This window comes from Orbicella franksi, chromosome 5 (assembly GCF_964199315.1).
Source record: "Orbicella franksi chromosome 5, jaOrbFran1.1, whole genome shotgun sequence".
Taxonomy (NCBI): Eukaryota; Metazoa; Cnidaria; class Anthozoa; order Scleractinia; family Merulinidae; genus Orbicella; species Orbicella franksi.
Window position 1 is genome coordinate 5,751,147 of NC_138149.1, and position 25,279 is coordinate 5,776,425.

The window sequence follows — 25,279 nt, forward strand, 5'->3', positions numbered from 1 at the left end:
GGATCCCTGTATGAACAGATCGACGGAGTAGCGATGGGGTCACCCCTTGGGCCCTTGCTAGCCAACGTATTCATGTCAGCACCGATTGTAGAGAATCGAAATCTTTAACCAGTTTTTACGAGTCGTTTAACTTATCGCAATTAATTGCTGCTCCTACTAGAGTGACCGAATCGTCGCGGTCTCTTTTAGATGTTATTCTCGCTTCGCAAACCAAACAAGTTGTCAAGGCTGGTGTCATGGACAGCTTTATTAGTGACCATGACATGGTCTTTGCCGTCCTACATCTGAAAGTATCCCGACCTAAGACCACATATATTACAACTAGGAGTTTAAAAAACTACAATCCAGACGCTTTTCAGTTTGATATGTCCGGTGCACCCTGGTCTGTTGTGGAAGTATTTGACGACGTTGATGACAAATTACACGCATTTGATCTGTTGTTCAATGAAATTCTCTATCATCACGCTCCGATTAGATCAATTAAAGTTCGTGGAAAACCAAATCCCTGCATAACGGAGGAGATACGTGAACTTATGAAATCTAGGAATGTCTGGCGCAAAACAGCTCGTAGAACTAATGATCCACATGCCCGGTCTACCTATAAAAACCTTAAACACCAAGTCAGGAAGTCAATCAGAGCAGCGGAGAGTGAATTCATCAAAGATCAGATTCAAAACAACCCACGGAACACAAATTGTATTTGGAAGGCAATCCGGCTCTGCATCCCTAAAAGATCAGTCTCCCCTAAAGTTTACAGCAAAGAGGACAAGATCGTGGCGGATACTTTCAATAATTTTTTTGCGTCTGTTGGAAAATCAACCAATTCCAAAATAAAATCTTTGGCTGAAGAAAACAACTTCGACTTGAATAACAGCATCTTTACTCCTAGAATTTTTCCGACATCTGAGCAATTTACATTTCATTCTCACAGTAACACATTTCATTCTCACTTGTTTACATTCTGTTGAATGTAAACAAGTCGAGGACATTATAAATGCAATGCCTTCTAATAAGGCTCCTGGGATTGATAAAGTGCCAACTCGAGTCATTAAAGACTGCCTGCCGATTATACTCCCTTTTGTTACATCAATCATCAATGCTTCTCTTTCATCTTCAACATTCCCAGGGATCTGGAAAACAGCCGAAATCACACCTATTCCCAAACAAGGCAATCACGAACTTCCTAACAATAATAGACCAATTTCGCTACTACCTGTGTTGTCAAAGGTCTGTGAAAGAGTCGCTTATAATCAGTTTGTCAGCTATTTGACAACAAAGAAGAGGCTGACGACAAAACAAAATGGAAGCAAAAAATGGCACTCTACTGAAACATCATTACTTCGCACGACTGATGCATTTCTTAAAGGAATAGATAAAAAGAAATTAACTGCCTGTGTTCTCCTAGATATGAGCAAAGCGTTTGATAGTGTCGACCACCAAATACTGTTACGAAAACTACAAGACGTTGGCGCCTCAACTAGTGTGCTACAATGGTTTAACAGCTATCTCACAAATAGATATCAAGTTGTACGAATTCACTCCACTGTTTCCAATCCAATACCAATTGAATATGGAGTACCTCAGGGTAGCATCCTGGGCCCCTTATTATTTAGTATATACGTTAATGATCTACCGGAAGCTCCACGGAATTGCTCTACTGAATGTTATGTAGATGATACAAAATTGTTTGTTTCTTTTCATTCACAAGACACCCAACGGATTGTTGAGGAGATGAACGAAGACCTCCTCGGTGTGCGCAACTGGTGCTTCAGAAATCGGCTATTACTAAATCCAGACAAGACGAAATTAATTGTTTTCGGGAGCCGACAGATGACTTCGAAGCTCCATGATTTTCGTTTGTCTTTGTTGGGAAAAGACATCTCCCCAGTACAATCAGCCAAAGATCTCGGCGTGATTTTGGATTCGAACTTGACATTTGATGATCATATTAAGACCACAGTATCGGAATGTATCGCACGCCTCGCGCAAATTAGCCGTGTCAAACACTGTCTTGACAGAACGTCGTTGTTAACCGTGATAAATGCCTTGGTTTTCAGTAAGTTGTACTACTGCTCGAACGTCTGGGCAAATACCACAGAGAAAAATATAAGGAAATTGCAGGCTGTGCAGAACTACGCATGTCGAATCGTTAGTGGCGCGAGAAAGTACGATCATGTAACTCCCCACTTAAAAAGTTTGTCTTGGTTACCCGTTAAGGACCAACTATACTACCGCCAAGCTACCATGGCTTTTAAATGCATTTCCGGACACGCCCCCAAATATCTGACGTCACAATTCATTACCCGTGAGCAAGTGACCAAGCGTACAACTAGGAGTGGCCAAAAGCTTGATATACCTTTTTTTAAAACAGTCTCAGGACAAAGAACATTTTATTACAGAACTATTGGACTTTGGAACAATTTAGACCCCTTTTTAAAATCAAGCTGTTCAGTTCAAGTTTTTGAACGTATCTTAAAGAATAAGCTTTTAGACAATTTTGTAAATACTCCCTAAACTTCATTTATTTTTAGTATTTTTCGCGACTACAAAGTTTAGATAATGTTGTAAATGTTTTTTAAATTTGATTAATTTTGATTGTGTAGTTATTAGTAACTTAGTAATTTAAGTAATTGTTCCTGAAAAGCCCCATTGGGGAGGTAACAATAAAGTATGTATGTATGTATCCCCCTTATAGGTCATTCTAGCCTGCATAGTTTCATTGTGTTGTGCTCTTGGGAAGACGGTTTAGTCTCACAGTGCCTTTCTCCACCTAGGTGTATAAATAGGTACCAACGAATTTAATGTTGGGGTGGCCCATAGACTATGGTCCCATCCAGGGGGCGGGGCAGCAGAAATTCTCCTGGTCGCTTCATGTTACGGAAAGATGAGATAAGCGCCGGTCTGTTCGGCTCCACTAAGCTCTAAAACAAACTCGCAGACACTGCTTATGTTGTGTCCCTCCAGCAGAACAGGATGGCTTTTACTACTGATTGCTGCGTCCGGGCGCAGCTGCCGCATGCAAGAATTGTTTTGTGGTAGGCGCTTCATTTGTTGTTATTACGTTCTGTAATGGTTTAACGCTTCCTCTTCAAATCTAAATGAAACAAAACTCGTCCGAAACACGTTAGTATAAGGAGTCTCGTTTGCAAAAATCTGATTGGTTCACTGGGAGAGATATTGTCATTCGAGTAATTATGATATCGAGTATTATCCTGGAAATCTTGAGGTGATCCGATATTTTCACACTGTAACCAGATTCCACTAAGTGTAGTGGCTACACTGTAGCAAACGCCACAGTCATTAAAATGTTTTGTAATTTAAAACCTTTATTACTCGATTCGTACTGAATTAACAGCAGTATCAAAAAGTTGTACCTGGAAAAGGCACTATTTAAGAAATTTACTTTAAACTAAAACTTCAACTCTGTGTTGTCGATCTATCGACGGAGATGTTGGAATATATACTCAATATATTATTTATATTTTAATGTGCCAGTGTGCAGGTACGCGATTCCACACTCCCGTTATAAAATCTAACTCGGTTAATAATCTCTTCCTATTTATATAAGATCTGAAAAGGCATATATTAAATTTAAGCCCTCATGTGTGAAAAGAATCTTAACAACGCTGCCCTAACTAGTCCCTTGCAAGGCTCGTCACGTAGATACAAGACTGCGTGACGACCGTAAAAGAGCGTCTGCGCAAGACGGTGCGAGACTAACTCAGTAAAAGTTTTTTTTTTTTGTTAACTTCTTGTTCACCTTCATAGAGCGGTTTTCATTTGAGTGACGAAAAGCAATTGGTTTTTCACTAACTAAGCTACACGACTGGCTTAAAAAACTCGCGCCAAGTTTTCTTCCAATCAGAAGTAAAACCAAAACCAATCGTAATTCGTTCGCACACGTTTTCCCGCGCTTTGCGTCAGCTACATGTAATTACTTTGAGTTTTGATTGGCTCACTGTAATGTTAACGGCCTTTGTGATTGACTAGAGCGATTACTTTGGTTTTGGTTTTACGACACTCAACTGACAACCGCTCTAATGGTTTCCCCACTGCCTAACCAATTAAAAACCAAGTTAGTCTGAGAGACCATCACGTGCCCACGCGCAGATAAATTGCACGTGCAATTGGACAGCTAAACTGACTGGTCGAAAAGGTTGGAAAACCAACAAAAAGCTATCAAAAAGCTGTCAAAAAAGCAAATACCAGTAAGCCAGTTTCAACTACAACTGCCACCAATATAGGACGGAGGATCCGTCTGGCCTCTTCCAGGCATTCAGTTACTTAGGGCGAAGCACGACAAAAGGGGAGAAGCGCGGCGCGGGAAGACGAGAGAACGCCATTCGCTTTTCGCTCTTTTATTTCGCTCCGTCGTTTTTTTTCTTCGCGCTGCGACACAACTAACTGAGCGCCAGGAAGAGGCTAAGACCGGTGGCAAGCTCGCTTGCGCTTAAGTGATGCATAATAATAAGAATCTTCTTGTGGTCCAGCCATCTTTTCTATTTTCACACCTGTGTATGAAAGTCCTGCTTTCGATTTCTTATGGCTTCACTGTGAGCTCGAAGAAGCTCAAATATCGCTTCGACATCAGTTGAAAATTTACTTTCAAGTCTTTCTAAACAGGAGCATAATTTCTCCAGTCTTTTTTCCATTGTACTGAGCGATTTACAACAGTCCCTGCATACGGGCTGGTCGCACAGCTGTGTTTCTACTTCAGAGGGACTGCCACGCAAACCAGCTTCCTCCCTCGCTACACTTCTTCCACTTTTGGAAGTTCTAACTTCGCTCCCATCATTCGAATGTCTTTCATGTTCGGCCACGCAAGGTATTAAAAAGGATTCTAGAGAAGAATTTCCAGATTTCGATGAAGCACTTCCCTCTTTCCGTTGAATATGATTTGAAGGCAGATCCAAACTGGTCGGTCTTGGTCGAATACCGCTAGTGCCCGATTCCATCGGTCCGTTCAAAGAATTTCTAAGATTTGATTCTGCTTGCCGCTTGCACATTGTACTTGAGTTCCTTGGAGACATTGGTGACTTATCTTTCTCTGAGTCAACACAAACGACATGGTTGTTGACCTTCTTAGTATCGAGGAAGTCCTTAAAAGAAAAATCGCAAATCATTCATAGTTAGTCAGGAAACTCGTACTACCTCTCGAGGGTCTCAATAGGGTTAACCGTTAGCTGTAAAACGGGCCAAAAATTTAGCCGTTAGACGTAAAAATTGTTCAGTTTTAACCGTAAGCCGTAAAAAATATTAATCGTAAAACAATTTTAGCCACGAACGTGACAGTCTCAAAATCTCTCGTCAAGACTTTTTTGTGTTTTGTCTCGTGGCAATCAATTACAATCAAACGTTAGCCGTAAAAGCCATCACCCCATCGATACCCTCTCAAAATCGTATGGATTCCACGCAGAAACCTTAACTTGATGTGACAACTTGGAATGCGCACGAAATCTTTTGACCAGAAATAAGAATAAGGAAACTCTTCGCGAACACGCTCCTCCTAGGGACCATAATTCTTTTGGTCCGCAACAAGAAAAACAATCTTTCCTAAGAACGCGCAGAGTACTCATTTTCGATAGGCGGCCAGTCAGACTCGAGCAGGACCGAAAAGATCGCGGTCTCTCGGAACGGTGTGAAAGTCTGCGATAAACGAAACTGACCATTACTTCCTTTAAAGAATGTAATGGAAAATGCTGTTCACGAACAACTTTTTAATATCAATCGCAAACTGAAATTTAACTGAATAAATTTTTCGCCGCAAGATTTTTTTTAAAGCATGTGCCGTTGCGTCGCCCAGCCATGTTATGGAGGTCTCTTTACCATACCAGTCGTACTGGCGAAACACTTTAAAAATAGATGGAAATAGTGTAAATAGTCTCTCGGACCTTTTCCGCTTCATCTCCACGCAAGTTGTAGGTGATTTCAAGATCCTTGATGAAGTTCTCTTTGAACAGCGGATACTGTTTTAAGATGTGAAGCACGTCTTCTCTTGTTACAAGGCGCAGCTCACAATACGTTAATGCCCGGATGCTGGCGTTAGAGTTGACTACAGGCCTGTCGGGATCGATAGCGAAGTTTTCACCAAACGAGTCGCCTTTACCTAGAGAAAACAAAACAGAAACAGAGCGGGAGTGAAGGACACCGCTCCCATCAACCAGGTATCAGAAATATATTAAAAAAGGCAACACAAGAGACATACACGACCAAAGTGAATTATTAAAGCGAATTTATTAACCCGAACAAACGTGTATCTTTCACATGGGTGCTTAAGCTCCCCTCTCTCTCGAGTAGGTTCCTTTTTGTTTGCGTTTCCTTGCTCCGGCCAAGACTATTGCCTATTAACCTTGAAAATCCGGGTACATGCCTTGGGTATGTACAACTTTGTAAGGAGTTTGAGGTAGTCTAGCTTAAAACTGGGGAGGTTATATGGGGGCCCAGGTGTGTGTGTGTGTGTGTGTGTGGGGGGGGAGGGGGGTGGAAAGGATTTTCTAGTCGGTGTGAAAATTTTTGGAAATAACCTTTTAAAGATATGATGAGGGAAGTATAGTGAAAGAAACCCACCCTGATTTAGCGTTTTAGAATATTTGAATTACAATGCTCTATCTCCAAACATAACGAATTGCCAAGCAAACTCTTTGTCGTAAAAGATACAACACTGACCTAAAATTGCCATGATGACGTCACTGCTCAGCACTTCCACTGTGCCTCGTATTACAAAGTACAAATGATTCACCTCATCACCCTGGTAGATGATGTAATCCCCAGGGGGGAGGTGAGTGGTTTTAATGCGCAGGGCGAAAGCACGTAAACAACCCAGGGGAGCCGAGGTGAATGCTGGGTAAGACTGAAGCAGACTGGCGTTCAGATGGAGACAAATATCTGCTTGAAGACACTCGGGGAAATGTTTCAGAACCTGCGATGACAAAAATTGTAAGCTAATAGGCCAGATATCGTAACTCTTAGTTAATAAATATCATATTTAAGATGAAATCCGATAGGAAATCGAACAATTTGTGTAAAACTTGTGTAAAACATTTCTTCCCAAAAACTTGTGCCAGAATAACTTAAAGTACATACCGTCCTTTTTGCATTTTCTAAAAGCTAAAGATATAAATAGTTGCCTGAAATACACCAAAAACAATTTCCCATAGGAACTCGAGAAAATAAATTTTGAAAGTTCAGCGAAATTGTGCAGACACAGGTAACATTTCATCATCAGTTTCATTTCACCAGTGCTTTGAAGTGTTTCATATGAACTTCAAAATTTGTTTTCGACAGTTGGTGTTGTTAGAAATGATTTCTCTTGAGAAGATATTTAAAACGCAGTTGCACACAAGTTTGCAATACAATGTAAATAACGTCGGTACAAAGTTTTTAACCGCTTGTTACCCGAACATGTGGTAGATTCCTTCTTAAATCTACTGACCTGTTCCATGTCAATACCGTTTGTATAAGACCACACGTGATGGGCGTAGTCCTCGACTCGTTGCCGCAGAGGACTGGGTATCTGGTAAAACCGGATAAACTCGCGCACCTTCTGCATCTGCGCGTGATAACGAGATGTTGTCGAATACAGCCTCGCTATAATGGCGGCAACATTACCAAATATGGCAGCGTAAAATAACGCTGAAAGAAAAAGGGTAGATTGGTATTTTATGTTTACCTGCAATAGGCCATTTCCAAGTTACTTTGTGCCTCTGTGCCAAAACGGATCTTCGTGCGAAACTATTCATAAAAATGTGTTCCGATTACAGGTTTATTTTCATGCAAATCAAACTCATTTTCATTTGAAAGGTTTTTGTACGAAGACTCGTTTTGAAACGGAGGTACAAGGTAACTCGGGAATGGCCTGTTCTAACGACAGAGACTCAGTTTGAACAGGGAGAATTAGTAAATTGGACATATTTCGCGAATCTGGTATGCAAATTGTTTGCAACACACAGTACCCCACTATACGGATTTGAAATTTGGACGTAATCTTATCGCCCTTCTGGGGAGAAATTTAATGGATTTCTTCTTCGATGGCTGTTACTTGGGGAGGGCTGTGGGTTAGGGAGCTTTCGGAAAGGGTGGCAGGTTCGTAGTATGGAAGTGGGGGGGGGGGGGGGGGTCAGCACAAGCAAATCAACAGCCAGCTAAAAATAAGAAACGACTTACATCCAATTAACATAACACAGATAGAGAAGATTTTCTCGGTGTTGGTGTTCGGCGAAACGTTTCCAAACCCAACACTCGTCAAACTACTCAACGTGAAATACAAAGCTGTTATATATTTGGACTGCAAGTCCGGACCACTGGTGTAGTCGCTCTTGTTATAAGGTTGATTTATCTGCGTCGCCAGTGAGTCCAGCCAGCCTATCGTAGTGCTCGGGTCTTCCAGTTCATGTTCAATATTTCCAATAAAGTACCAAATGCAGGCGAGCCAGTGTGCAAGTAACGCGAACGAACACATCAGAAGTAACAAGACCGAGATGCCGTACTCCGAGTAGTGATCCAATTTGCGAGCAACCCGGACGAGTCTCAAGAGGCGAGCTGTCTTCAGGAGCCCGATCAGCGTTGTTGTCTGCGGAAAATAACAATTGATAGCAAAGAAACCAACACTGAATGTACAACTTACACAGGTCTAGATGTGGGGTAGTCTCGTTCGCAGCCGTTATTAGGGTCGTCACGCAGCAGTGGGGAAAAGCGTTGCGTGACGACCCTAATAACGGCTGCGAAGGAGACTGAAGGGTGGGGGAGGGGGAGGGGAAAGGGGGGAACGGGGAGAGGCTGGAATCTCAGTTATCAGTTTAGCATTTCAGCCCAATGCTCATCTATCACTAAATTTTACAGATCTCGGGTCTCAGCTATGATTTTAAGATTACTTCATAACTCAGCTAACAGTTACAATTTTCACGAAATCTCAGCTATTAGTAAAGTCTCGTCCAGACCCTGGCTCTAGCGTACCTGATCAGTATTGCCGATCATGATGAGTAGTTCAAACGGTATCGCCGCCACCAAGTCAATAACAAACCACGTCTTACAGTAATGCACGGCGATACGGCAAGGGTGACTGACAACCTCGTCATTAGCGTCCACGAAAGTCGTCCGGAAGTTGATAAATATGTCTACGATAAACATCACATCCACGATGTAATCCACTATGACCAGGGGGTCGGAGTATATATTCACCGGCCCCGTGTTCCGCCTTGTTTCCGGGTCCTTGTTGCGTTCCTCCTGTTGTTTGTCCCGCGTCAAGATGAAGGAAGCCACGTAAGGCGTCACTATCGCCGTGTAAATAACCAGGAACAACACCAGCCAGTCCCAGAATGCCTTGAAGGGTGAGTAGTGAAGTATTGTCCACGGGTGGATTTTAGGGGCTTGGAGCTTGTACTCTGGAAGCACATCAGCACCCAGGGACATAACCTAGAGACAAGACACAGGTCACTAAGGTTAGGTTCAACTATCATTTAGGCTCGATCTGATTTTCCGCCGTTCTGGGCTGAGCGCGGGCTCGTTTCCCGAACAGCGGCTGGTAATCGAGCCTTCCTTGATGTCGTGGAAGCAGGGGCGTTCAATTGAAGGCCGCTGTACTCTATGGATCGCATATGCAGACCTTGGAAAAGTCCTTGAAAATGAAAATTTTGATTTTCTCCCTGAAAAGGCCTTGAAATTTTACCGGCACTCCTCAATTTTTGATGGAAAGTCCTTGAACACTAGGGACTATAGGACAAAAAAGTAATATTGACGAGGATAAACTAACTGTATGTTGAGAGAAACAATGGGTTCTTGAGTATCCCGCATTTCTTGTCCCTCCATCTAAATAACTTTAACGTGCGATTCTGAGAGAAACGAGTCTCTGAATCTTGCTGAATTGTCCTTGAGCAAAGAGACAGGTTTTTGCTTCTATGTGAACCAAGAACTGGAAGGAGGACGCTTAATGGGAACATTACGGAAAATATCCAAAACAGAAAGAAAGGAAACAAAAGAAAACAAAAATATAATAAAACAAACAACCAAAGATCTGTATAAACCCTGTGGAGTAAATTTCCTTGACTAATTCGCTGTTCATTTTGTCTTCTTTCTCACCGAGAAATACGGTGTAATCTTTTACCACGTGGGCGTTTAAACTCAACACCCAATCTTTCGATGAGCTTCCTGTTTGTAATAAATGCCCTTACTCCTACATGGGCCCTCTTCAGTATGCTACCGTAACCATGTGTAATGCACCAAGTTTAGTTAGGTTTGGATTTGAGAACGAGTTGTTATGTAAGTCTGGGAAAAATTCAAATACATTCGAGTTTATCCTTTGAATTTCCATAAGCCATGACAGCCATGGCCTGGCCAATCGTGAAATCAAATTTAAACGATACACATCTCCAAAAATAAAATACGAAGCGATACCTGAGCGACTTTTTCCGTTTTTCGTGGGTGTACGAGCTGTTGCAGACCCTGAGAGGCGATAAGCGTGGAACCTCGGAAATCCATATTTGTTCCATCTAGCCAAGGTTTGTTTCGAGAATTCCACAGCGACGACTCCGAAACCGCGGCGGACAGCCGACCTTTTAGTTCGGGAATATACAGCATGTTTCCTGGATTGGAAGCTGGCGATGCCACGGGTTTAATAAGCGATTCTGACTCGCCTCTAGCGTTCTTTGAAATCTTTGACATGTCATCCAAAGACGACGATTTTAGGAGAGGCGACTTGCGCGAGGGTTGCTGTTCTGGGGAAGACGCTGGGGAGGGGTGCTCTCTCGGACTTGGAACTGACCCAGTGGGGGTAGGGGGATGAACACTCATGACTGGAATAAATGAAGGAGACTCTACTTCGCTGGTTCCGCTGGAAGTGTATGTGAAAAATGTTTCGGGGTCGCGGCTGCTTTTTGCGCTTTGATTGTCGTCTTCGTCTGTGGCGGTACCATTATATTCTTTTTTCTTTCGCCTGATGGCGGCGGGAATTCTGTTCACTTGCAAAGGAAACTGGAAACAGGATTCTGCAAATGAGAGAGAAAACATGACATTGACAACTTCCACGGAACCCAGAGCCGGAATTACGCTTATTTCCTTCATTCCCAAATACACGATAGAAAGGAAAAAAAAACAGAAATCACCCCTTTAACTGTGCTTTTTATAAATTGAACAATCTCGCACGAAACATGACATACCCTAAAATGAACATGCTTGGACGCAACGATTTCTTTGCCTTTTAATCGCTATCACTGAGTAAAATGATAACCTTATTTAACAGAGACTGTAGCTGACTTAAAACGTTGCAACGCATACCCAAAGCCTGGTGAATAGCCGAAATCTAAGTTCTTCGAAATAATGACCACTGCAAGACAGCAACTGAGAGGGTCGCTTTGAAAGTCTGCTAAGGAAAATGTATTTGCGTGATGACTGCGATGTTTGACGACTACCAATTTATGCCTTATTCAAAGAAAGTGTTATAGAACACATTCTGCAGAGCGAGACACATTCGTGAATTAATGCAACGTGCCCTTCTATTAACCTTTGAAAACTGATTCGCATTACGCTGAGGCTAAAAACGCACGATAAATCTGCACGAGAAAGTTTTTGGAGTTACGAAGCAGTGTATCGTAACATAACAAATCATTTTATCATTTCAGCGCGTTCCTTCCTGGTTTGCGAATAATATTACAATGGCCTTGTGCGGAGCGACATTAGCAAGGATAAGGCTAGTAAATAAAGAGGAAAGACGAATTCTTAAAAAAAAAAACTGCCACGGTCAAGAAATATTTCAAAACTGCTACCAAAAGATAATTTGCGAGAAAACTGTAAACTTTTCGAATGCTGTTTTATCCCCCAGAATTTATCCAAAAATGTTTCCTTTACAAGAGATAATATACTTTATAAATAAAAACATAATGGGACGGAGAGACAAGCAAACAAATTTAACAATCTTACCCTGGTCGCCTAGATATAAAAGTTCCGCTCAAATCCTTTCAATCAGGGGATTTCGAGCTTTTAAAACCGTCCAGAAGGCGTTTAATACGAGCGGAGGGATTTTCCCCCAACGAAAGTAGAATCCAACGAAGCACACTGCCGGTGTAAATTCATTTCCCTTACCAAACAATAACCGGATTTTCTCGTTTTGGTATTGGTCTGTCGTTTCAAAAGACAATTCTTTTTAGCGCAGACAGCTGACAGGATCGATCGAGCCGAAAAACAGTGTCGCCGGAAACTGTCGCGATCTTGACACATCGGTTTTCGCGAGATTGTGTGAAAGCGAGTGCAACGCATAAATCTGAATGTTCTACGAACGATTAAATTCGTTATCAACGCTGAGATTAATCGATGTCAGAAAAGAATTCCACCTGCTTTAAAAGCCAGCCCAAGCTATTGATTGATATCTATTAACCTTACCGCTACTCGCGGAGTGCACGGAAAATGCAAAGACACGCAAATTGGAAACTAAGACAAACTGCGAAAAGATACCATTGAAATGAAACTTTTCCAATGAACCGAAACGAAAAATCAGCGAAATTAAAGTCTCAAAAGTTTTCTCCCGACCTCAAAATGGTATCAGCTTGAAAAGTCAGCCTGCTCCGTGCTGTTGTTTATGGGAAAGCCTCTGAAAGATTAATTCAAATACCACCATGTTTTCTTTTTTCATTAAAGTTCTGATGTCTATTTTGAGTCTATGTCTTTACACCATGCGGTTAAATCTTCAATTTCGCTGATTTGCACACACCGAGCAATGCCTGTGAGAAAATAACCAGATGCTACATATTTTGAATTGAAAAACACAGCAATTTGAAAGCCGAAGAAGTGGAGTTCACAGCTTGGAGGACTGTCAAAACTGGTGATACATCGCAGTTAATAAATTGACTGCCTACAGCGGAAAAATCAAAATATCGCCCAACTTAAATGACATCGCCCGAAACCATCTCGCAGCCCACAAATGACCTCTATCCGCTATTAAAATGTTGTTCGCACTACAAGGCTTCCATTGATTATACATTAAATCTCCACAATTCTTGGAGAGTGAAAGTAATAAAACTATAGCTGGCCTTGTCAAGATAATTATACTGGATGGACTAGAGTGGTTTTGAGACGAACCGGGGGGAGGGACTCAGGAGGTGACGGAGGAATACCCCTCAAAGTTTTCAGAAACTAAACAAGCCTGCTTACAAATAATATGTTGAACAGATTTCAAAAGTCGAGTCGACAATGTAAAAACTTTAAGTTATCCCTGTTGAACATTCGGAGAGAGAGAGGGGGGGGGGGGGAACTTCACTCATTTGAATTTATAAGTCGGAAAGTGTATAAGCAAGTCTTTGCTATCTTATGTTAGATAACAATGTCATTTTAGAATTCAAGCAATGTTTTTTTCTTTTCGATCTCGGGCGACCATTAGTATATTACCCCGGTACTAAACGATACATCGCTTCTTTAACTTCATGCACCACCTGAACGCTGCCGCGAAATCCGGAGATGCGCAGCTGAGCAAACATAGAAATTTGAATTTACTTTAATATTATTTTGAGGACTTTCATTAATCAAAATGTACAAAACTCGTGCTAGAAATGGTAGAAATCTTGTAATTCAGCCCTTGAAAAGAAAGAAAGGGTTTTCAAATCGAGCTCGAGAACGAAAATCATTCAATTTAAGCTGATGAAAAAATATATGAAACAAACCGCGCAAAGAACATCGTTTACCTTTCTACAGAAAAAACTCCCATAGCAAATGAGATCAGTTTTACAACAAAACGAATTTTGAAACTTTTATCTTCTCCTCTCAACAAATGAACATCGATTTTTCACAAAAACACGAAAAAACCTCCGACAGATCGCGGCGACTTTAGTTTCCACGAAGTGTTGACATCTCCAAGAGGTTTCTTTTTCAATGAGGCCATTGCAAAATCGTCCATCTATCGACAACTGCAGTTTTAAAAGCCTTTTTCACCTGGCTATCAGGTAAAAACACTTCTCTAGATTGCAATCAAAAGTGCCTTAAAACACCTAGGGCTTTGGTTATTAAAAATCATTGCGAAGACCCACCAGCGAACCAACGAAACATTCAAGAAAGCTATCACAATGCTCAAGACAGAAAAAGGGGTCGATATCGATTTTTTGATTTCATTTGTTTTGAAAGATCCCGCACTGTCGGTGAAACTGACGATATATTATTTGTCGCGGCTTCGCCTTGAAGAAGCATCGCATTGACTCTTAATCTCATTTGCGGTTGGACCCCGCTTTGCCAAATTGCCTTCTCATTTTGAAAAGCAACGAGTCAAACTGACGTTTAGATGCATTCTTACCTCTTTAGCCGCAAATGACACAGGAAGAAATAAGTAAATCTCCTGTTGACGACGGCAAGATATTGAGCTTAGAAAAACCGGAAAACTCTCCACAATATGCAGATGTATGCAAATCATAAAGACGGCTGTAGCGATTAAAATAAACATATTGGAATCAACCTCGCGAGTGTTTCCTGATAGATAAAAATTTGCATTGGACTTGATGGTCAGTCAGAAATTTAAGCTGAAATTTAAGAATAAAGTGCAAAAGTCGTCTCAAAACTTGTCATTTTTCATTTCCTGTAAAAACGCATTTCAAGACGAATGCGAGTTTTCCTCAGAATGTCAACTTTAAAGTAGACATAATAAAAGGCAACAAGACACACACTATGGAAAATCTAGAATTAAAAACAGGATAAATTTCAAAAGCACGCAAAAACAAAACAAAAGGTAACCTCTCTTCCGCGTCATTCCTTTCCGGTTAATTTTAATTTTCTTGCGTTCCCTTTTCCTTTGTTTCAATTTTCTTTGACATTGTTTCTAACCTATCCCAAGCCCTATCCATTTATCGGCCGCAGAAGTACGAGAGGAATTGGGGCGAATCAAATAGAAGAACAAGGGGGAGTGAGTGGGGTAAGGCTTAGCAAGACACGAGATGGCAGAGACACAACTTCTATCGCTTTTCACCGCAAGTTCACCTGGATATACTTCTGCGTACACTGCCAATCAATGGTTTTCAAGAACCCCCCGAAAACGTTTGGTATCTATTTTTATTAAATAAATAAAGACAAATACTATATTCTTAGAAAAATCGATCATTCATTATAGGTTTCTGACAAACTAGCATAGAAAGTTAGACGAGGACAAAGCGAGAATACACAAATACAAATCTGAATGCATGAAAAAAATTAGTGAGAAAAAATTCAACAACCGAATATAAAACCTCGGAATCACTTCGCTGAAAGAGAGAGAAAATATTTTGCAAAGACTAAGGTAACCATAGGTGCAAAATGCAGCTGCTGTCGCAGCCCGGATGTCACAGACCTTTCTCAGGTTATATCGTTTCGAGTTTATACGACTAAGTTTTTTTTTTTCTCTTTGAGCGAACACATCGGTTTCTCGATGTCCAAATTATAGTGGTAGAAAACTAAATTCTGTTTGAACCAAATGATCAGTCGATAATACAGTCGAACACCTTGGGGACCGTCATTTCGTCCACAATAGCGGGGTGGGTGCAATGAAAATGATCCAATTTTTGGTCATGTACTGCTTAGTCTCCTTAGCAGCCGTTATTAGGGTCGTCACGCAACGCTTCTGGGGGAGAAGCGTTGCGTGACGACCCTAATAACGGCTGCGGAGGAGACTACGTACTGCTATGCAAACTAGGAAATATTGTTGCGGAAACATTGTTTCTTATTAATTTTCTGGGATGGTTAAATTAGCGAGAAGGAAACAAAATGTTTTGCTGTCCCGGTGGTTAAACGAGGAGACAATGTTTCAGAAAACAAAGGTTCACGCATGCGCATTATAATAAAATACTTCCGAAGAAGTCCGTGGAGACTTCTTTTTCCGTTCCAGGGCTTGTTCCTGCATAATTTCTGATCTCAGAATTTTCCGTCTGCTTTTGCAATTGTCCCTTGTGATATCATATTACTCTGGCATCTGTGCACCGATTTGACGGTAAGCCACTCCCTTTTTGTCCCTATTCATGCAGCCTTCATGCCTTCATGAACTTCATCACACAAACAGTCATACAAGGCAACGAGTAAGTCCCTCTCTTCGTCCTTCCGATTCCTTTCGTTCTTTCTCTTCCCTTTTCTATGACCTGCTTGTGGCTATTATATCTTCGACTTCGCCGTTAGCCATTGTTGTACGCTCGCCGTTGCTGGTAAACATTTTTAAATAGCAGCACTGGGAACCTAGTCAACATTTCTTTCAGGCTAAACTGGGAAACATATGTTTCGGAAGCAAAATGTTTGTCCGGGGAGCAAAAATGGTTTTGACCTGAGGCAAAAACATTTTCTTGTTTCCTAGCTGCGAAATGTGTTTCCGCAACATATCTTTCCCGTGTGGCTAAACTGGGAAACATTTGCCTCCGCAACAACGTTTCCTTGTTTAGCCAGGCCTTAAGACTAATTTGTATTACACATTTACTTCAGTTCATAATCATATAATATGAGTCAAAATATTGTAGAGACTATCGAACATCCCAAGACTGCCGAATAATTTCCGTATGTCATTCAATACGTCCAAGTTTTTCGTTATAACAAGAGAAAAACAGTGAAAAAAATAGTTTGGGACCATCTGAAGTAATAACGGGAGCTAGTCCGTATTAGCGGGAGTTGTTTCCACAAATTTCTCTGTAGTTTCAGCCGGGAATGTAGCTTCTGTCCGTAGTAGTGGGGTGTCCGCAAGGCGAGGGTTGACTGTATATGGTGTCCATATTATGGAGGTGCCGTTAAGGAGAGGATTGTTGCGGGCCCAAGAGAGGCCCGCAACCCTAATCTTGACAGTGACCAGCGGATTGCGTTTTACGCGTGCGCGCCACGTTAATAAAGAGCGAACAGAAAGCGGAAGTTGAAAATTTTCTTCTTCCACCAAGAACGATCGGAATGCGAAAAATGTGTCAATCGCTACAGTTTGTCAATCACTAATTATTTTCTTCATTTTATAAACCTACCAATTACGAGGATTTTTCACGGTTTTCCGAAAGTTTCCGACCATTTTCCGAAGATTTCCGAAGATTTATAAATATCGCCCAAATGTCGTACGGTATTTCCGAACTTTCCCGAAGATTGACGAAGATTGCCGGGGAAGATCTGGGTATGTTTCCACTTAAGATCAATAACCTTTGGATCATTACTATTGAAACATGACAAACTTGACAACATATCATTGGTGATATCAAACACGCGTAAAAAAATTATCGTCATTTTCGACGCGTTGCGATACTGTTTTCCTCGCTGGTCAAACCCCTAATAAACAACCGCAGCTTATTGGCTCGTTAACATTGAAACAAGGCAAACTTGACAACATAAGATTGGTGATATCAAATACGCGTAAAAAAATACCCTACTTTTGGACACATCACGATACTGTTTCCATACGTCGTCAAACACGTAATAAACAACCGTCGTTTATATAATAAATCTCAAATAGCACACTTATGCCACCTTATAGCAAACTTCCCAAAACCTTCAACTTCACTTCATTCTCCAATATAAAAAAAAACTTCCTCTCCAGTACCTTCCCTTAACTGCATCAAGGCCCGCACTTTCTAACCTGTGGTTACCACTAGTTTAATTAAACTCTCTGAGCAAACGCATGGGTGGGCAGTTCCAAAGTGATGCGAGGGTGAAACGCGAGACGCGCAAGAATAGTACACCAGGTGGGCGCGAGGCGAGTACCGAACTCATAGAGTCTAATCTGTTGGAAGACAGACGAGGGACTTGGGAGTCCTTGAGTCTCCACTGGTGTACGTGACCAAATCAAGCGCCGAGTCTCGATGTGTCTTACTAAAATGACAATTTCAAAATGCAAATTGTCGTGCCTGCTGGCAATAGAGACGGCTGTGAATGTTTTTAACGCCATATTGGTTGGGGAGAAACAGAGAAAACGATTTTGAATATGTGATACACCGTCCACGTCACGTAAAACCGGTTGAAATTATCGGTGTTTCCAAACTTTAAATTACTTTTATGGCATTGGATACTACTCTTGTGATGGTAATATTACAACAATGTATCTCTTTTCATTTCTAGGTGTATCGGTTGATAGTTATAAAATTATTCGTTGTCCAGTTCCGACGAAGTTTGCTGAAATCCCCGCAATTCACATTTCTCTACATTAAGAATAGCATCTGTTCGATTAGTTGTCCAGCCAAAGCTGTGTTCAAGGTTGAAAACCGGAAAATTTCATGGGCGGTTAATTACTCCGTAATTTCGGTGCGAAATTTCAGTGTTAATTTATGATTTCACTTGTGAAATTTTGCCAAGGCAACGTTTGACAAGTAAAAAGCCCATGATTGTAGGCGTAATTTGTAGGTAATCGAATGGTATACTTAAGTTTAACGCACGCTAATGTGTTCCGAAATCCGAATTCCTGAACCAAGAAAAACGGTTCGATTTTTCCCATCAGGGTCGCGGCAAATGTCCCCCTTGCCGGAACCTCCTTGGCGGGAAAAATATGCGAGAGTGCTAAAGCAGAGGTATCCGCCCACTAGCGTTGAAAGTAAAAGAAAAAAATACCGCACCGACCGGAATCAAAGCCGATCAAAGTCATTCAAGGACCTTGCAATCGCCCAAGAAGGCAAGTGTCACTTTGATTCCGATGAAGAAAATTCAAGCTTGAGCTTACTTTGTTGTTGTTGTGTCCCACCTCCTGGCAAGGAACTCTTTTCCTTTACATTCAAACACTTAACAAATTGAGTACGTCTGCATGTACGCCAGCTCTAGCCGTTTTCCATAAGTTGAAATAGAGAAAAATAAGCTTAAGCGCAAGCTTATGTTTAGCAGTTTAGATCCATCTGATCAGCACAGCCGAGCTGGTATTGATGAGTGTCCTCTGGTAACCACAGTGTTTCTCTCGAAATATGAGGCCAGACGCTTTCGCCTAAAGGGGAATGGGACGAGACATGAGCGCGGCACGCACGAGAAGAGGTTTTTTCTCGACTCGCCTCATTCCTTACTCGGCCATACCGCCCTTTTGCGTTCGCGATGGCTAAACACCCGTGTAAGTGACACTGACAGAAAAGACAGGCTGCCAGCCGTCTAGAGAAAATATGAAACTTCTTGTTACACTGTGAAACCTGTTGGTTGCTTGCAGGACGTTTAGTTGATTTAAGGAGTACAACAAGTACTACAACAGCTCTGTGAGAAATTGCAAGCAACAATGACAAGTAAACAGTACTCTTACAGTCTACTTCCATGACAACGATGACAAATTACAAAAGAAAATTGAATACAAGGAATATGGTGGGAATACACGTACATATTTTGAACGAGCTTGTACAGATGTGTCTAAATAAAGTATTGTATTGTATTGTAGAACTCTACTGGACAATCTAGGATAAGCTGGGTGAACAGGAAAACTGCGACACAGCTGACTTCAATAAATAACATGAAAAAAACTTGCTGCAGCTAGGACAAAGTTCCACACTTCTTCCCGGCCATGGAACCTCTTTAGAATGGGGTAACCAGTAAGAAAAACAATAAAACGGTTAAAAAACATTTTCCATACATTTACCAGATTTCCTGAGACTAAATATACCAAACTGCTACAAGATTACAGACAGAGGCCTCCTTTTCAAGGGGATTCAGGGACATTTCTCCTACTTTATTCATATGTTTACCACTTTTGGAGATGGGACCTCATAATATATCATTACCCCCTCTCACCACCCGTACCCCACCCCTACCCTACCCCACCCCCAACACCATCAATGCTACAATCAGATTTGTGTCATACTTGGTAAAGTGACTTCATCCCTATCGGGTGACCATGTGACGTCCTCATGATTGATAATGTACATCACAGCCGTCCCTTCTTCATTCCTCACAGGTGCGATCAGAACGGAACACAAGAATGAAGTTCCTGCAAAATAAAACACAATAGTAGCATACAGAAATGGCAAAAACATAGCAATTTCAATTTGGAAGTTTGTACGAGAGACTGAGTATTCTTCAAAAATTATGCAAAGTCGAGAGAGGTTACAGGGTAAAAAATCTCTAACACAGGTAGGAGAAAAAAAGTTTATAGGTCACCATTAACCATGGTATCGGGGCCACCAATGGTCTGAAGGACTCAAATGTGCAGATGAGATGAAGGGGAGGGCGCCAAGAGCTGTACTCCCCTAACTTATGCCTGAAACAATGAAGTGACAAATAATGATTACTTCATCTCCCAAGGGTCCCTTTTTCTCTGGAATGGCTACTGTAGTGCACGGCCTATTTCTGAGAACAGCTTCTGGCCTTATGCAGGGAGTGGGTTTGAGGGGCCCAGCAGCATCCCCTCTCTTTAAAAGTTCCCCTAGCCTAAAGTGAAACCTTTAAATTTTTAGTACCACATGATGCCAACTACAGTGGAACCCCGCCTTATGACCACCCTGTTAATATGGCCACCTTGTTATTACGGCCACTTTATTCTGGCCCCCCCCAAAAAACGGCTCAGTCGGTCATTTTCTTATTTAAAGAAACCCTTTAATACGACCATCTGTTAATACTGCCATATTTTTGTGGCCCATTGGTGACCGGATTAATGGGGTTATGACTGTGCAGTAATTTTGTGAACAATGTTAATATTCAATGGATTCATTGGTCATGAAGGAAAGCACTGATTGTCTTAGTATCATGAACTACATTGTAAACCTATCTGAAGCAGAAACTTTGTTTCCACAAGGCTGGCAGCTGAAAATAATCCCCCAACACATTTAAAAGCCTTATCTCATATAGTGGGCTTCAGGATATGGCAATTTTTTCATTACAAAGTTTGAAATGCAAAATAAGTCCCCCTCACTTCCTTCCTAAATAATCCCACTTCCCCCCCCCCCCAAAAAAAAAAGCTTTTGACAAAAATTCTGTGGTACTTTGGCATAGATTCACTGCATAAAATGTTAGTAGATATCATTACCAGCTTTTGAGTTTTGTACACACAATAAATAAATACATGAACATCAATATTAATCATAATTATTAAAATCAATGTGTTTGAGAGATATGCAAGTGAGCTTGAGAAAAAAAATAAACATATAAATTTTTCATTCACTTTTTTATTCTGTAATAATAAGTAACATTCCAATCTCCTCATAAAAAGTTTTTAAGATGGTGAAAATTATGCTGATGTGATGAGACTAAAATTTAACATCTGAGTATGTCAAAGCACTTTAAAAGGGGATTTATGTAACTAATTAAAGATGTCACTCAACTCTTGCTTCATTTCAGCTGCAAGAACAGGCATGAACTGAGGCCATTGATTCCTTTACTTGTCTATTTTGTTCTAAAATTCATTCTCGTCAACCTACAGTGAACATGCTTAACACGAATCAAGACGGAGCTGGATTAACAAGGACCTGACTTAATTTAGATTCAATAGCAATTAGAATTAACTAAAATTTTAACACCCTTAAACCTTCATTAAATTTTCATTATTTGCTGCCCCCACTAATCTTCTCCTATTATTCCCTCCTCCATAAACATAATACTGTAAACAAAAACACATACAGTAAGAGATTTATTAAATAATTTCACAACAAAATATTGCGCTTAAAATATTTGAGTACTCATTTCTGTTAGGAATTCTCAGACTTTAATATTTATATTTGTATACAATATTTTTATTCTCTTTTACTTTAAGTAATGATGTTACCAGTAGTCATTACTAGCAAAACATTATCGCAATAAACAGCCTGGTTATCAGTTTTTAATTTCATTGTAATGTTTCAAAGAAACTATAACTATGTCTAATAAAAAATATTGTGTTCCAGTGTTCTCAGGAATCATGATTAAAATATGAAATCATTTCTGGTACTCCACAGAGCGCAATAAAAATCTTTTTAAAAATAAATATTTCATTTGGCTCAACCAAACTTCGTCAGCCACATGACAATGCATCAGCCACAAAAGCTTTGTGGCTGATGAAGTTTGGTTGAGCTGAATGAAATATTCCATTTTTAAAAAGATTTTTACATTTGCACTATCTGAGTACCAGAAATTATTTTATATTTTAATATGACTATGTCAGCACATTGTCAAGCTGAAGTAGAACAAGCAACAGCTGCAAAAGAAAACCATCAGTTGATTCGCTTGAGAAGTATATTTAACATTCCAGTCTAACTTGGATTATTATAGGAGAGTTCACCAAAGATTGTGTTGTTCCAGAAAATTAAATACGGGCAATATTCCCCTTAATAAAATAGCATACATGACAACACACAAAATTTCTGATTACAGTTTTGTCAGGCTTAGAGGGCATTTTTTTGTGAGATCACCTGAGGACCTCTGAAGATATTTCCAAACTAAGTTATTAAGCCAAGGACTTCCAACCTTTGTATTGAATTGTATTTTTTTTTCTCCACTTCAATATTGGAATACAGCAGTGTTATACCATTTCCTAAGAATTGACCTTAAGTCCTCCATGCCCAAAAATATCTTTTCAAATACTTTCTTGAATGTCACCCAAGAACTTCTGAATATTTTCACATGTTTGAAGGTGGGCGGTCCTCCAAAGATATGGATTATGTCTTTATCACACCTTCGAACAAGTTATTTACGGACAATTACGTTTTCTAAATTATTTAAGGTTTAATTACAGAATTTTCAATTATTTGTCTTCATTGCATAATTTCTGCAAACTTCAGAGAACAGGCATTATTACCTTTAAAACACACTCCATGTAATCAACCATTAACTTTTATATGATTATAAATAAATTCCTATTGTCGATGTCCATGATGGCAATGATGATGATAATAATGGTGACAATTTTCACAGAAAAATAAAAAGTTAACTGCAGGAACGTTCTACCGGAAACACGCCTTTCATTTCAAAATTGTCTGCAAACTGCAATTGATGCATCTAAAATTTCAGGGCATAATATTATTAACGAGATAGCCCCCTCAATTTGAAGTGTCACTTACGATGGAAAAATCTGTATGGGTTGCCAGGGTAAAAGCTTACAATTTTTACAGCGCTCTGTCATGCAAAAAATTACTCCGAATTATCAGTAGAACATGGACTCAAAGATACTTAACCACGTCCTAAATTTCATGCCTGTTTCGCCAAATTTTATCTGTACTACGCCTTGAGGCATTAAAAAATAGCATAAATGGACAGGAACGCGTGTTCGTAGCATCTCGTCGCATTGTCGCCTGAAATATGCACATTTTTGGCGGATGAGCAACATTTATCAGTTGCTGTTTTAAAACGAAAGTAACGAAACCAGAACAGTATTGCCTATTGGAAAATTAAAATGACACCACAAGCTTTCGTCAGTGCATACTTTATAAATTAAAATGCCATCTCTTTATTAAACGTACTAAAATTTTCCCAAAAGATGTAATAATCGAACTCTAAACGAGCGACTGCAGCTGCTTCGTTGAAAAGGTAAATACTTACGGAGTAAGGTAGGCTCTTAATTCAGTACAAGCTTACTTATAACGAAATACCCGCCGAGTGGGCTTCGCACATACAAATTGAAATTTGTCATTTCACCGCGGGTGTTTCTCACTTCGAAGGCGATCATCTCCAAGTTTATAAAATATTTATCGTATTCAACACTATCCAAACCAATGTTTTGTTGGGAGTGCTTGGCCTCAGTTCTTTCTTACCCTAATTAACAGACGAACAGAAAAGAGAGAACGGAAATTATCACATATTCGGCTCGCGCGCGCGGCTTGTCATAAGACTAACACACATGTTTCATGTGCGTTGTCCAGAGTTCGTTACAGACGGGTTTTGTATTTAAAAACGCAAGAATGATCGTTATGCTTTTGATCTTACCATCCTTTCTGTAGTAGAGGATTTCCACGTGCTTTTCCTCCTGTCCCCTTAGCGCTTCCTTCACTTCCCTGGCCGAGAATTCGTTCGTGTTTTCGCCGCAAAGGAAGTCGCAACTGCAATGTTTTTGTACCAACTCCGCCCGGCTGTATCCAGTTAACTCGCAAAATCCATCGTTGCAGTAAATGATGGGAAGATCGGCCACTTGAGCGTTTCCCAGGACAAAGTTTCGGTCCGCTATAAAAGCATTATGAATTAAAAATAGCAGCTTGCTATTGTACAGCGTCGTAGAAGCAGAACGCTTTTTAAAAATAAAAAATTGAGCCATCGATATGAGATGATAATTTAACAGACTTACGTGATCCGTCGAATTTCTTGATAATTGTTTGAATAAAGATGTTTTGAGGAGCCACGAGGCCTCTTTTCACGGGCATAGCGATCAGAAAAACCACAATATACCCACCAAATCGTCCGCTACTACTGCTCGAAGGCAAATGTGTTTTGCACATGTATTTCGTTCCAAATCGCCGCCTTCTGATTGGCTATCGCGAAATTTGTGTACTTGGAATGTAAACATAGGCAAAAGGACCATTTCAAAGTTTTTCATTGTTACTGCGAGGTCCCAGTGAAACTCGCAATAAATATTTTAATTGCTTGTTCATTCATACGGAATATAGTATTAAAAACTTAATGTAACGGTACTTGAAGGACAAAAGTATTTCATATCAGCATTTGTGATGGGATTATGGTAATATGTTGGGCGCCTTCTGAGTTGATGATTTGAAGTGCTATGATATTGTTTTTCCAAAGGCCGGTCTACATAAAATGTGTGTCTCAGAACAATCACTCTAGCGCCCAATTTTAACACGCTATGAAATTATCATACTTATTCTTTTCGTTTAATTATCATAATGAAATATCCATGACTTTGACCGAATAAATACATGAAGCCCAGTGTACAATCAGAAGTGAAAGTCATTAACATTAACGCTTGCTTTAAAAGTTTCGTGACACTAAAGACAGTTTGCTTTTTCTCCTAAGTAAACAACGCGACGAGAGTACAATTTGCCCTGTCTTTTCCTGCCTATTTACAAATGATTTCAGCGTAATCCTCATAATACATGGTCAAAAGCGGTTTCCCGAATCAGGCGGACCAATCCTTGCTTGTGACATGCCGTGACTGATGTGTATGCCGCTCTTCACCGTTATCGATGTACAGCCATATTAAAAGACTAAAAGATCTTACAACCGTATTAGCGAAATATTGAATACGATAAAGAGTCTGACAGTCTTAACTGCAGCGTACTTAATATTTATATTCGCATTTTTTAAAATTCTAGACAGTGTTTGGTAAGTAAATACTAATTTATGTAGTCGTCTTGGTGTATTTCATTTACAGTAAATTTGTCTGGAAGCCTCTTTCCAAAGCGATCCGTGCCAGCCACGCGATTTGTTAGATATTAAAGCACTATTACTGATGAGGTATTTGTTTCTACAGCCAAGCGTTCTGTCAGATAACTATGGTTCAAATGACGGTATGGGT

At 40.4% G+C, this 25,279-nt stretch overlaps 1 protein-coding gene and 1 long non-coding RNA gene across 2 annotated transcripts in view; both read right to left on the reverse strand.

The window, feature by feature from the left end:
* The window catches only part of LOC145486908 (uncharacterized), a 99,984-nt gene that overhangs the window by 73,505 nt on the left and 1,200 nt on the right, over nucleotides 1–25,279 (reverse strand). The gene's annotated exons all lie outside the window — the stretch shown is intronic.
* Nucleotides 2,379–24,388, reverse strand: LOC145486424 (voltage-gated inwardly rectifying potassium channel KCNH6-like). The gene is made up of 10 exons (XM_081465086.1): nucleotides 24,095–24,388; nucleotides 23,740–23,973; nucleotides 19,712–19,837; nucleotides 10,390–10,979; nucleotides 8,953–9,411; nucleotides 8,164–8,569; nucleotides 7,433–7,632; nucleotides 6,667–6,919; nucleotides 5,892–6,106; nucleotides 2,379–5,099 (listed from the first exon to the last, which is right to left on the reverse strand). Exons 1-10 carry the CDS (start codon nucleotides 24,243–24,245, stop codon nucleotides 4,506–4,508), a joined length of 3,228 nt encoding a protein of 1,075 aa, XP_081321212.1. The 5' UTR covers nucleotides 24,246–24,388; the 3' UTR covers nucleotides 2,379–4,505.

Coding starts and splice junctions, on each gene's coding strand:
- LOC145486424 (XM_081465086.1), bottom strand. CDS start 24,245: ATGTGCAAAACACATTTGCCTTCGAGCAGTAGTAGCGGACGATTTGGT. Junction 23,974..24,094: donor CAAGAAATTCGACGGATCAC/GTAAGTCTGTTA, acceptor ATGCTTTTATAG/CGGACCGAAACTTTGTCCTG. Junction 6,920..7,432: donor ACGGTATTGACATGGAACAG/GTCAGTAGATTT, acceptor TTGTCATCGCAG/GTTCTGAAACATTTCCCCGA.